This window comes from Crotalus tigris, unplaced genomic scaffold (assembly GCF_016545835.1).
Source record: "Crotalus tigris isolate CLP2741 ecotype Arizona unplaced genomic scaffold, ASM1654583v1 scf7180000019173.45859301935:6455823, whole genome shotgun sequence".
Classification (NCBI taxonomy): domain Eukaryota; kingdom Metazoa; phylum Chordata; class Lepidosauria; order Squamata; family Viperidae; genus Crotalus; species Crotalus tigris.
This window is the reverse complement of record NW_024097414.1, coordinates 2,066,300-2,079,398: the sequence shown is the minus strand read 5'-3', so window position 1 is coordinate 2,079,398 and position 13,099 is coordinate 2,066,300. Positions and strand designations below refer to the sequence as shown.

The window sequence follows — 13,099 nt, the reverse complement described above, 5'->3', positions numbered from 1 at the left end:
TACCAGCTTGCCCACCAGCTCCAAAGCTGTTCCGTGGCTGGTTTTATCCACCCCGCTCAGCTATCATGTGGTCGGTTTGGGGTATAGTTAAGAGCAGTCGGGAACCCAGCCAGGGTGCTTTGTAAACCTCGATTGACAGGCTTAGCAACTGACTGGGGCCAAAGTCATCTCAGGGGTGATCTGCCCAGGAAGCGAGCGCTGTCGTTGAAAGGGTGGGACAGTTGTCTTCATAAGGGAGATTTAGAGATGGCCAAATTGGAAGACCAACAGCGTGAAATATCCTTGTCAGAATAACAAAGTTGGGAGGGAACTTGGAGGTCTTCTAGTCCAACCCCCCCTATACGATTCCAGACAAGTGATTGTCCAATCTCTTCTTGGAATCCCTCCAATTGATGGGAGCACCCACAACTTCTGGAGGCAAGTTGTTCCACTGTTCCTGACAGTCCCAATTGGCTGTAAGTCAAGGACTACCTATAAAGCTTTGCTTCATTGTTGTGACATGACCTCTCTGGAGATAAATAAAATAAACTTCTGTGACTATTATTCAAGTCCTTGATATCAACAGGAAAGCTGAAAAAAAACCCTCTGCCTTTCCAGTTGAGACAAAGTCAACTGAACTTCTTCTGCAGTGGGTTCAATATTCTGATTTTGCTCCAAGTGGTTTCATTTGCTTTCTAATTTTTTTTTTTGGGGGGGGGGGAAATGCTTACCTTGTCGGATGGCTTGCTTGTTCAAAAATGTCAGAGGAGAGACCAAGAATTTGGTTTCTGCCACAGGGACCCAATGATGTAGGATTTTAACCGTCCAGACTCCAGGCCGGAGGGGTAAATTCAGAGGCGGTTTATAATGTGTGAACTCAGCATTGGAGTCGATCAGGATATCGTAGGTGGCAGCGATGACGTTGATGGGGTCCACCCAGATCACTGTCACAGTGACGTTGGGACCTTTCGCCCACTTCTGCATGCCCACCGGCTCATCCGTTGGGGAAATAAGACCTCCAAAATTGCGGAATATCCTCTCTTTCGCATCCCAATCTGTTCCAACCTAAAAGAACAGGAAGTGATTGTCAAGAGTGAACGTTTGGCAGCTTTTCATCTTGCCATTACAGTAAAGTGTTTGTGTGTGTGTGGTGGGGGGAAATGATGCTTTTGACTGGGTTAGTTAGAGAAATTAAACGTTTCCAGTTCTTCGCAAGTTTGCTGAGAGAAGATTGTCTGGAAACCTTTCAAGGACATTCTAGCAGGTGTGAAGAAGATAGCAGATAGCTCTCATAACAAAGAGAATTTGTTCACATGAGATAGGTAGACATCTGGGGGGTTGACCTGGGAATGTCATTGTTGTATGCTACAGTTAGATGCCTTGGGATTTTAAAGTTAGCTTTCCTTCGCTTATATTATGCCATGTATTCAATAAACCAGCAAGTTTTTCAGAAATGAAAGTAATCCTGGATTTTTATTTGGCTATTTGAGATGAAAGGTTGACCTCAAACTCTCAGCCACTGAAAATCTGTGATATTATCTCTATTGTTAAGGAAGAGGTTGCACATCTGGCATATCTTTTGAGAAACATTCAGCCTTCATTGATACCTCCAGAACGATAAATGGCTGGGGAATTCTGGGTGTTGAAGTCCACTCATTTTCCAGGCAGGTGTCCAGGTTGAGAAACCCTGCATTAGAGTGTAGCATATTGGCTCGATTTGAAAATACCGTGATGGCGATGATGTTGTTGTTGTTGTCATGGACACTTTCACAAAAATAGCCCTAGAAGAAACTTACAATGTGGAGTCCTCGGTGCTCTCTGAGCTTGGTTGTTTTCTTACAGACATTTCATGATTGAACTCGGAAACCTCATCGAGTGCTAGAAGGGAGACAGAGGACAAACCCCATTCCCTTCTACTACTGATGACGTTACCAAGTTGGGTAATGAAATGTCTGCAAAACAAAACAAAACAAACATAAAAAACAGCCAAGCTCAGAGAGCACCAAGGACCCCTCATTTCAATCCTACATATATGGCGATGATGTTGTTGTTGTTGTCATGGACACTTTCACAAAAATAGCCCTAGAAGAAACTTACAATGTGGAGTTCTCGGTGCTCTCTGAGCTTGGTTGTTTTCTTACATATATTTTTTTGTTTTCTACATATATTTCCCTTTATTGGAAACTTACCATGTGCCAGATGTTTGCTGGGAAGGCCAATTATTCTGGTTCTTGGTTGATTAGATATCCAACTTCAACAATAATAGTGGTTCCACACACCAAACAAGGGCTCATTCCCCAACTGGTTGTTAGAAAAATTCAAGGCAACACGCAGAGAAATACCTATTTTCTCTACAATAACAACTATGGGAGATTGTTGGGTTGTTCCAAAGTCACCCAGGTAGAGCCCATAAGGGACTCTAGAACCCATTCCTAGACCCATAACTTCACAGCAACGTAGCACTAGTCTAAATAACACATCAATAAATGGTTTATTTATAAGAGGCAGATGACATACTATTTTAAAAAAGAGCAAACTCTACCCAAATTCATTAAAAGTTGACCAGGGCTAACTATTGATCTGATTTAATCAACATGCATTAGGTGACTTCACCTCTCCTGAATATAAAAGCAAGTGATATTTAAATATCGAACTTTCTAATACCAACTCAAGATTAATAATGCTGTTTCTTCTGGCCTTTTACAATTATTCCAGGAAGAAGCCAAACACTTTAAAAAAAAAAAAGCTTCAATATACAATTTCAGCCCTTTAAAGCATAATTCCAGAGGGAAAAGGACAAATTTACTAACGCAAGAACTTTCAAGATTGCGTTAAGCGAAATGTTTCATTAAAGATTATGGCTGTTCCTTGAGTTTTTAAAAGATTGCCTTCAGCTTTTGGACCAATGCTTTTTCTTATTTGCAATGTATGAATAATTTCCAGGCCGATATACACCCTAACAATGCCATTTTAATTAATTAGCATCAAGCATTAGATGTTTCTTCTAATGAAGTAGACACTTGAATATGTTTCTACGTTTCAACTAGCAAATATTAATCAGACAGAAGAAAAAGAACAGGATTTCTTTTAAAGTGAAGGAGAGAGGTGAAATAATATTAACTAGCAATCCAAAAGTAATATCTGGACACAGGTCAAAAAAATCAAGATGGCTGGTGAGGAGAAGGGGAGGGGAAGAGAGTAGGAAGGGAGGAGAGAAAGAGGAGGGAAGTAGGGAAGGTATTAGAGAGGGTGGACGCAGCCTGGGGGGAATGGGCAAGCGGTACCAATGGTTAGGAATTTATTTTATCTTATAAATTGTATTCTGTATGTTGAATAAATGGAAAAATAAAAACTTTATTTTTTTTAAATCAAGATAGCTGCAAGGGCCACATGATTAAAGCCCTACCATTGCATGATATGGACACCACCTTGCATGTACCTGTGTACATTCCTGAATCCTAATCACTGTTAATCCTAGATCCTAGAATTAGATCCATGGAATAGAACCCATCCATTTGGACTCTACAGCCATCCTGCTGGAGAAATCCTGAATCCTAGATGTACAGGCTGGGGAATTCTGGCAGTTGAAATACACGTATCTTACTGTCCTAGATTATTAGATTATTCTAATACATGGTTTCCCAACCTTGGCTATTTAAATATTTGTGGACTTCAATTCCCAGAATTCCCCAGCAAAGCCATGTGTCTCGAAGTCCACGTGTCTTAAAGCTGTCAAGACTGGGAAACCCTGTTCTAAGATCAATTTAATGCAACATATGAATTATTTTTTTTAATTTAATATTAATATGAATCTACGATGAGCCCTTTGGGTCATCTGTAGGGAAAAGTGTGTAGAGAATGTGTAATCACAGAATGATGAATATCTGATTAAAGCCAAAACTTTGAAACTTTTCCAAAACTTAGGGATATATATATTCTCAAATCCACCAACTCTCACAATCCTGAAACTTTACTTAGTTGTGTCTTCAGAGCAAAGGATAGCTTCATTTTAAACCTAGAAAACTTTCTCCTACCCAGTTGTGAGCTTTCTAATTGCAGGGAGTTATTTCTGGCTGGGGAGGCTAATTTTATATCAAACGTTTTGGAATACGAAGGTCCCTATAATCTTAGGAGGTTATTTTTCCTGCCCCTTCCTGCTCTCTCTTCTTTCGACGAGAGAAAAGTGCAAAAATGCAACCACCTTTGTGCAAAAGACACAAAGGGCCACTTGCAGACAGGGCACAAAAAAGCCTTCAGCGGGATGCTCAACCACAAGTTGCAACCTATCATCTCCATGACCAACACAAATTGCCATTTAGCAAACGTTCAAAGAATATCAGATCTGAAGAACAAGGGTGTCTATCCTACCTCGCTGACCTCAAAACCCCAATGCCTTGGATGACATGGGCCACCACAGCCAAGGAGAGATGGCTACCAATTTAGATAGTTTTTTTAAAAAAAAAAAAAAGAGAGAGAGAGATAAATTCAGAGGACCAGGAACTCAGTGCCTACTCATCTTGATACTATTTTCTGCCTCCTAATCCACAGGGCAACGTATTTTAACTATCTTGTTTGTACTTGGGAATTTTTCAGATTCTTCCTGCTGCTCATTCTGGGAAACGGTTTAGGCTTTGGACGGGAGGATGATTTAATACAAGCAAAAGGAATGTTCTTATTCTACTACGGTGGTTCTCTAGTATCATTATTACGTGTCAAAATTAATTGCCGGGTTGAGAAGGATCTGTCTCAACTGCAGGCAGCAGCTGCCTGACCTTGGCTGATCTTGGAAAAACTAAGCGGAGACAGGGCTGGTTAGTACTTGGCTGGGAGATATTGAATGGCGGCACCTTAGACTGAGAAATTGAGAATATATCTTGGACGAAAACTGTAGCAAAGAATTTTCATAGTGATACCAAAAAAACAGCAAAGGGGTATCCAGGAATTTCATCAGGACTTGAGACTTCAAGGAGACTCTGAAAAGGGACTGAATCAGAAATAGTTGGAAGAGACCTTGGAGGTCTTCTAGTCCAGCCCTCTGCTCCAGCAGGAGATCCTATACCATTCCAGACAAGTGGCTGTCCAGTCTCTTCTTAAAACCCTCCAGTGATGGAGCACCCACAACTTATGAAGGCAAGCCGTTCCACTGCTTAATGGTTCTGACTGTCAGGAAATTTCTCCTTAGTTCTAGGTTGCTTCTCTCCTTGACTAGTTTTTATCCATTGCTTCTTGTCCTGCCTTCAGGTGTTTTGGAAAATAGCTTGACTCCCTCTTCTTTGTGGCAACCCCTGAGATATTGGAAGACTGCTATCATGTCCCCCCTTGTCCTTCTCTTCATTAAAATAGACATACCCAATTCTTGCAACTGTTCTTCAGTTAGGTTATCAGCGACTCTTAGTCTTAATGTCTGTTTACTACATCTTAAACTGACCCTTAAATACCAGCTGTTGGGAAGAACAATGGAAGAAGCTTTCAGCTACAGGTCCATCTTATGAGTCTTTGGCATTCTGGTGAGTGGTTTAAAGAGACCAGGTTAGTCATTGACTGGGTAATATGCCCCAAACCAGGATAATTGGCCTCTCCAGCAACCATTAGCAAACAATAAGTCTCTTCTGAGACCATTGTTGTGAGAGTATCCATATCATCATCATCATCATCATCGCCGTATTTTCAAGTCAACCCAACATGCTACACCCTACTGCAGTTTTTCTCAGCCTGGACACCGGAAGATAGGTGGACTTTTTAATGTCCTTTGCCCCAGGTGGAAGAAATCAATAACCCATAAGATGTGAATCTAAGAATGCACAAGGAGCTGGTTTTTTAAAACCGATTTCCAAAGTCAATCCAGATTTCACCCAATCCAGACATGAAACAAAAGCTTAACAGATTGATGGATTGCTCTTTTCAACCCCATTTGAAAAAAAAGGCATCCCAATGACTCAACTTAGCAGCTGTTATTTTGAGAGAAAAGAAAAACCCATACATGTTGAAATGTGTATTTTGGGACCGACTGTGATTAGAAATGTACATATTTTTGTGGGTGTGGATAAATGAAAGAACAAATGAGATAGACTAGCCTCATGAGGGATATGTGATCTTTCATTAAATTACAAGTAACTGGGAAATTGGAATTTCGAGTATATGGAATGAAGCTGTTCTGCAAGACACACACATAAATACTGTACAAATTTACAAAATGTTCTCTTTCTAGGTGCCTCCAACACTGCTCTGTGCACTGGGGTTCCTAGTCACTAAACTAGCTAGCTTTAAAAAGGAAGGCTGTATTTTGTTCATCACAACCATGCAAAATTCAACAGGGATATACAGTAGCTCTCTCACACACATGGCTACTTGTCAATGTGTACTGTGTATGTTGCTCTGTTTCGAATCAATAGGAATGCAAAGCAAGTTGGTTTTGATTGATTTTATAATTGTTTGTTGCCCAGAGTCACTTGTTGCAGGTGGACAGCCATATGAATTGAATAACAGATTAAATAACTAGCTAGCTAGACTTGGCAGCATGTGTGTGTATATGTGTGTTTGTGTATACACACACACACACATACACACATATTGTATATGTGTGTATATATACATATGTATGTATATATAACACACACATACACACACATCCATTGTGCCTATGACTAGGCACTTCAACTAGGAATTCAAACTATCTTCACTTCCAAGAATGTAGATGAGCAATGTATACCTCCAAGAACTGTAGCCTTCCAAAATCACTTGGGGGGCTTGCAATCTTGAACACCTTCTTAGGTATAACCCACGTTTCTAAGGTCTCCAGTTTACTGGCAGCCAAATTGGTCGTGTGATGTTTGATGAGGAAGCCCTGAAAATGATCAGCGAGAAAGTAGAGATGGACTGATACTGGATGCCCCACTGGATAGTATCTGGGGAAAAAACAAGGGATTGACATTCATTAAAACCATAATTGAAAAACAGAGGATCAGCTGCAGAAAGAACTTTTAGGATCAGAAAAAGCAAAATTCCTGGGCTAACTTTCTTTGGGTTTAATGCAAGATAGAGATACGGAGGACACAGAGGATTGATAGAGAGATGAAGGACCAATAGAAGACCAGATGTTTGGTGAACAAGCAAAGTCAAGAATATCACAGACGGTCATTAAATTTCAGGGAATTTCTCCTCTCTTCTTTTCAAAAGTCATTCTCTTTCATTTCTCTGCCTAAGGATTGGGAGAGGAAACAAGTCCTCCGGCTGAATTTTTCTACCCAGCCCTAGCAAAAACCGTTCCCAATAAGTGATTATGGAAATTGGTATATCACATACTCCTACAGATTGGACTTTAATGGAGAGAAAAGTCAATGAAGCAAAAAACTCTACACTTGACACAAAACGGAGAAGAAAATATGGACAGCTCATTTTCTATCCCTAGCATCTTGGACCATCTTCTAGAACATGTAATAACCTGGCCTTCAAGAGTTGGTGGTGGGGGGGTCATGCTTGTTCTGTCCCAGCCTACGTCCGTCCTTGTTATATCACAAGAACAAACGCCTCTTAAACAGTAGGCTGGGAAAACCAACCTCTTTTTATTTCCAAAACAGTCCTGATAGGTTTTTTTTCAAAACAAAAAAACACAGAATACGTTCCTAACAGATAATTGGTTACAAAAGCAAACAGAGCAGAAGTTTAAACAAGAAATTCACTGATAAAACAAAACAGACCATGATCCTTGGAAGTTCTTTACAAATGGTTGCCTTCCAGCAACCAGCACCGCCCACACCTTCCCTTTTTATAAAGCAGTCCCAAGGCGTGGCTTCTCAATGCTTTCTCCTCCTCCCCTGGAGTTGTCATATTGACTGCTGCTGATCTGCTCTAGCTAATTGCCTGCATCTATGAGCATCAATCATGTCCATCAAGTGTGAATCCTCCAAGTCTGACTCATTCTCCCCACACAGCTGAGCTTCATCAGGAACACGACTGGAGGGCCCAGGCTCTTCATCAAACCGTGAGTCTTGTAATTTATCAGAGCCTCCCTCTGACCCTGATGGCCCTCCAAATGCCTCCTCCACCTCTTCAGATTCCCCGGACTCAGCTGTTGGGAACATAGGCTGGCACGGAATCACGACAATGCTTAGGATGGGACCAATGGGCAATACTTGAAGGAAGATGTTAGGACTTGTAGTTCACCAACATCTAGAGATCCCAGCTTCTCAACACTATCTAAACAGGGACGCAACCCTTAGTTGGTGTGGCGATTTGGAACTGCAGGAAAAGGAAAGGAAGAATTGTTAGATCTTACCGGCAACTGTTTTTGCCATCCATATGGAAGGACGTTTCTGCTTTCTTCAGGCCCAAACGGGAAAAAGAGTGGTAGAGAGTCAATGCAACATCACTAATGCTGTGGATCCCATCTGGTTCATCGTACACATTCTCCCAGTAGGAGCGAAGACCCGGTGTACCAGAAGGATAGTTACCATAGAGGTAATAATCCAACTGAGAGATGACTTCTTGATTGACGACCGCCTCAAACTTGCGTGCAAAGAAGGTCGGTCTTGCCGTTTGCTGTGGGGAGGAACAGGTTTCAGAAAGAAAAATTAGATCGGAGTTCTTGAATTCAAGGCTTTGATTTCAGAGTGCAAATCCTTCGCTGTTGGCCAAGCTGGCCTGGGAGCTGATGGGAGTCTAAAACCCCAAACATCTGGAAAACATCAAGTTGCTTAATCCTGAGCTGTTTCTTCCATGCTAGCAAATCAAGTTCTTGAAAATACTTCAGAGCTGGTCTGTTATATGGAAAGTTCGTCTCTTCCCAAAGAAATTTATTGATTCTCCCCAACACTGGATTTCAAATAGACCTTGGAAAAAAATGACTCCTGTTTAATGAGATACTGTTTTCTGGGTTGTTTGGGAATTGATTCACATTATCATATTTTAACGTCTTTCTCCTATATTTTAGTTTTAAGCATCATTAAGACTGTCCTTCAATGTACCAGACGTATTGATTCATTTATTTATATTTATATATTTTATCTCTTGAGACCTCATGGAAATACATATAAGGATCTTCCAAGCATAATAACCCTGTGAGGATCTTTGGGCTAAGCAACAGCGTTAAGTCACTCAATGCTTCTACAGCTGAGGATGGATTTGAAATCTGGTCTCAGGACAAGGTCTGTCATTTCACCCAAGTAGATATAATACAATTGAAATGTCAGCATCAAACTACCAGAATGAATTTCCTTTATTCTTTTCATTTTCATTTTCAATTTAAATTTCATTCAGTTTTCATTTTGATGAAAACCTTTTTAATAAAAAGTATATATTTGGGGATGATTGATGGGAGGGAAGGAAGGAAGGGAGAAGGAGAGAGAAAAAGTGGATGGATGGAAGGAAGAAAGGAGAGGAGAAAGAAAGGGAGAAGGGGGATGGACAGAAGGAAGAAGAGAGAAGGAAGGGCAGAAGAAAGGGGAGAAGAGTGACTGACAGGAGGGAAGGAGAGAAGGAAGGAAGGAAGGAAGGAAGGAAGGAAGGAAGGAAGACAGATCTGCCCTTATAGTCCTGTGAAGGAGGAACTCACCTGGAACCGGTGAAAATCAGATGGCTTAAAATCATTGGGGGAACAGCCACACCAATCCACAATATTCTTGTACTGACATTTGCACCCCAGCTTTCTGTTCCAGTTTGTGATACGCAGGTTGTTGTCCACCATGGAGTCACAATGAAGACTGTTTTCCAAGACGGTGTGGAAAAAAGACTGCGGGAAAAAACAACAACCCAGAGAGTTTAGACAGTAAATTCTATAGGGAATTGAAAGATTCATTTAACAATCATGCTTCTAACTTAACAGCTGCAGCGGTTCACTGAACTGTAGTGAGAAAGGTCATAAAATAGGGCAAAACTCTTAACAACTAACTGTCTTGTTTAGCAACAGAAAGTTGGGGCTCAATTGTGATTGTAAATAAATAAATAAATTATTATTATTATTATTATTATTATTATTATTATTATTATTATTATTATTATTATTATTATTATTATTATTATAGCAAACAGACAAGCACCTGCAACATAACACCCCAGACTTAACAATTGTCGATAAGAAAGACAAAAAAGTCTGGATAGTGGACGTGGCAGTGCCTGGAGACAGCAGAATAGAAGAGAAAGAACTGGAGAAGATAACAAACTACAAAGACCTACAAATAGAAATAGAAAGACTAAGGCAAAGGCAAGCAAGGGTGGTACCAATAGTAATAGAGGCCTTGGGTGCAATTCCCAAAAAACAACTGGAGCACCTCTTGAACACCATTGGCATTGACAAATTCGCCATTAGTCAATTGCAAAAGGCAGCCTTACTAGGAACTGCTTCCATCCTGCGATGATATCTGTAATACCATCAAACATCCACATCTGCCTATCCCAGGTCCTGGGTAAGGACTCGATAGGTAGACAAAAATGCCAACTCCAGTCTGAACATCTGGGTGACTATGCGATGATCAATAATAATAGTAATAGTAATAATAATAATTTTGAATGTTCAGTTGACTGAGGTTCATGTCCAATGAATAATAATAAAGTTGGAAGGGACCTTGGAGGTCATCTAGTCCAACCCCCTGCTCAGGCAGGAAACCCTACACCATTTCAGACCCTATACCATTTCAACTCAAGGACTACCTGTAACTGTGCAGGGAAGATGAGTAGCAAAGCTTAGACGGAGTTTTTCAAACTTGTTTGGGTTTTAAAAACATTTGACTTCTCCTCAAGGACTTTGTCCACTCCCCCTGCCCCCACTTATCCTCGCCTGGAGATCCCTGACTTTAAGTTTGAGGACATCTATCAGGCTTTCAAACTGATGCAATGCATTTGAAAAAGAACTAACTCTTGGGGGAGAAACTATGACAAGATGAACACCCAAATATTGAACCGAACTGTGGAATCCCTATATTAAAAATAGAAAAATAAAACAAAATATTCCACTCTAGCTCAGGAGCGTTACAGCAGCAATGAACCCTGAAGTTTGAAATACGCTTTGGGATCTTGACGCTAAAATGGAGAAGGGATGCGCCTTTGAGTGCTTTGCTCCTTTCCTCTCCCCTCGGCTACCCTCAAGGTTTGCTTCTGTGGATTAAGTTTCCCCAAGCCTTGCTGCAGGCCAGACTAGTCTGCTAGCACCATCCTTTTCAAGGAATATTCTAAAAACAAACCAACACCCGATTAAAAAAACACCCCCGAACTGCAAAATAAAACAAAAGCAAAACATCGACTAACACCGTGGCTGCTTTCCTTGGAAGCGCTAATATGTTTATAATGATCTCATGCTGAATTATGCCACTCACCCCCCCCCCCACTTCTTCCCAAGGACAAACTGTCTCCTGCAATTATTTCCAAAACGCTTACGCCATTCTTTGCTGTTGGGAGGCAGGAACTCTGATCTGGAAGGGAAGCTGTTTTCTTTTTCTCTTCCTTTCCTTTCCTTTTTTTTTTAATTAGATCACTGCAAATTTCAACGTTTTGGAAGTCCCGGGCAGTCAGGCTGCCCCACAGATAGGGTACGGTGGCCTTTGCACGTTGGGGAGTAGAAGGAGGAAGAGGAGAAGGAGGAAGAGGAGAAGGAGGAGAAAGAAGAGACGAAGAAGAACCACCTGCCTCCAGAAGTGGTGAACGCTCCAACATTGGAAGTTTTAAAGAAGAGACTGGATAGCCATTTGTCTGAAATGGTATAGGGTTTCCTGCCTGAGCAGAGGGTTGGACTAGAAGATCTCCAGGGTCCCTTCCAACTACTACTACTACTACTACTACTACTACTACTACTACTACTACTACTTCGTCTTCTTCTTCTTATTATTATTATTATTATTACTACTATTATTATTATAAGAAGAAGAAAAAGAGGAGGAGAAGGAAGAGAGGAAAAAGTGGAGAAAGAAGAGAAAGAGAAAGAAGAGAAGGAGGAAGAAACACATCTGCACACACTTTCCCAAAGACAAAAGGGTCCATGGATTGTCAAAACAATAACGGATAATAAATCAGAGGTCCTTTGTGCTCCTTAGGCTTTCTTGCAGACGTTTCATGACCCAAACTAGGTAACATCATCAGTAGTAGCTGACGATTCTACCTAGTTGGGTCATGAAACGTCTGCAAGAAAACCACCAAGCTCAGACAGCACCAAGGACCCCACAGTTCTCCTCCTCCTCCTTCTCTCCTTCCTCCTCTTTGCAAACCCTACTCCCTTCTAGCACTGATGAGGCCACTCAGTTTGGTAATGAAACGTCTGCAAGAAAACCACCAAGCTCAGAGAGCACCAAGGACCCTACAGTTCAACCCTGAGCTGGAAATATATTTTTTTTTCTACTGACTGTCAATACTATCACGTTTACAGTATGTTTACAACTTGTAAACAAAAGATCGGACAGCTTCAAAGAAGACTATGGCCACAGTATCGGAAGACGTGATTCAGGGCATGGATTCTTGCTGATGGCATTCTTGTTGAGAGGCTGACTCACCTCAGCAGGGAGCAGAGTAAAGGAATAGAAGCGTTTCATCTTGGTCACCAGGTCGTCAGTTGAAAACGTGATGTATTCGACAAACTTCCTGTTCATCAGGAACCAATCGGAACCGCCATCCACAGTGATTCCTTCTGGAATTTTCCGGTCCCCAAGTCTCCACATGTGGGTATCACATTCCAGGAACAACCTATCCAGGCCTTGTTTTCTAATAAATCTGGACAACAGAAGAAGAAAAGCAAAGAAAGAAACAGAAAGAAACGTGTGAAATAAGATAAACAGGGATAAAACCATCATACCAGGGTCAACCAAAAACATTTTGCTTCCTTGAACGAACAAGATGGTGCCCTTCCTGTTTCTTTATTTTAAAAAAAAATTCTCAGCTCCAAATGGTGCCAATCCCCTGAGCAGTAGAATTTTGTTCTTGACTAGAGAATTATGGACCCACTTGAGAGTTATTGTGAATTTATTTTGTGCTGGTTAATGTTGGGTTAAGGCTTGTAACCTCAGATGTTCATTTGTTGCTGTACAATTGTGTGTGTGTTTTTTTAACGTGTGTACATTGCCCAGACTCACCATTGCGAGATAGGCGGTCGTGTAAAAGGGTTTAAATAAAAATAAATTTAAAGGCATGGATTGAAAAGTTC

The 13,099-nt window shown here is 41.0% G+C and overlaps 1 protein-coding gene across 1 annotated transcript in view; it reads right to left on the bottom strand.

Moving 5' to 3' along the window:
* Nucleotides 1-13,099, bottom strand: part of XYLT1 (xylosyltransferase 1) — a 113,196-nt gene that overhangs the window by 6,555 nt on the left and 93,542 nt on the right. Inside the window, exons 7-11 of the mRNA XM_039360494.1 lie at nt 12,453-12,669; nt 9,530-9,706; nt 8,255-8,517; nt 6,689-6,884; nt 711-1,044 (exon numbers count right to left, since the gene is read on the bottom strand). Coding sequence (XP_039216428.1) covers nt 711-1,044; nt 6,689-6,884; nt 8,255-8,517; nt 9,530-9,706; nt 12,453-12,669 — 1,187 coding nt within the window. The remainder of the gene's footprint in view (nt 1-710; nt 1,045-6,688; nt 6,885-8,254; nt 8,518-9,529; nt 9,707-12,452; nt 12,670-13,099) is intronic.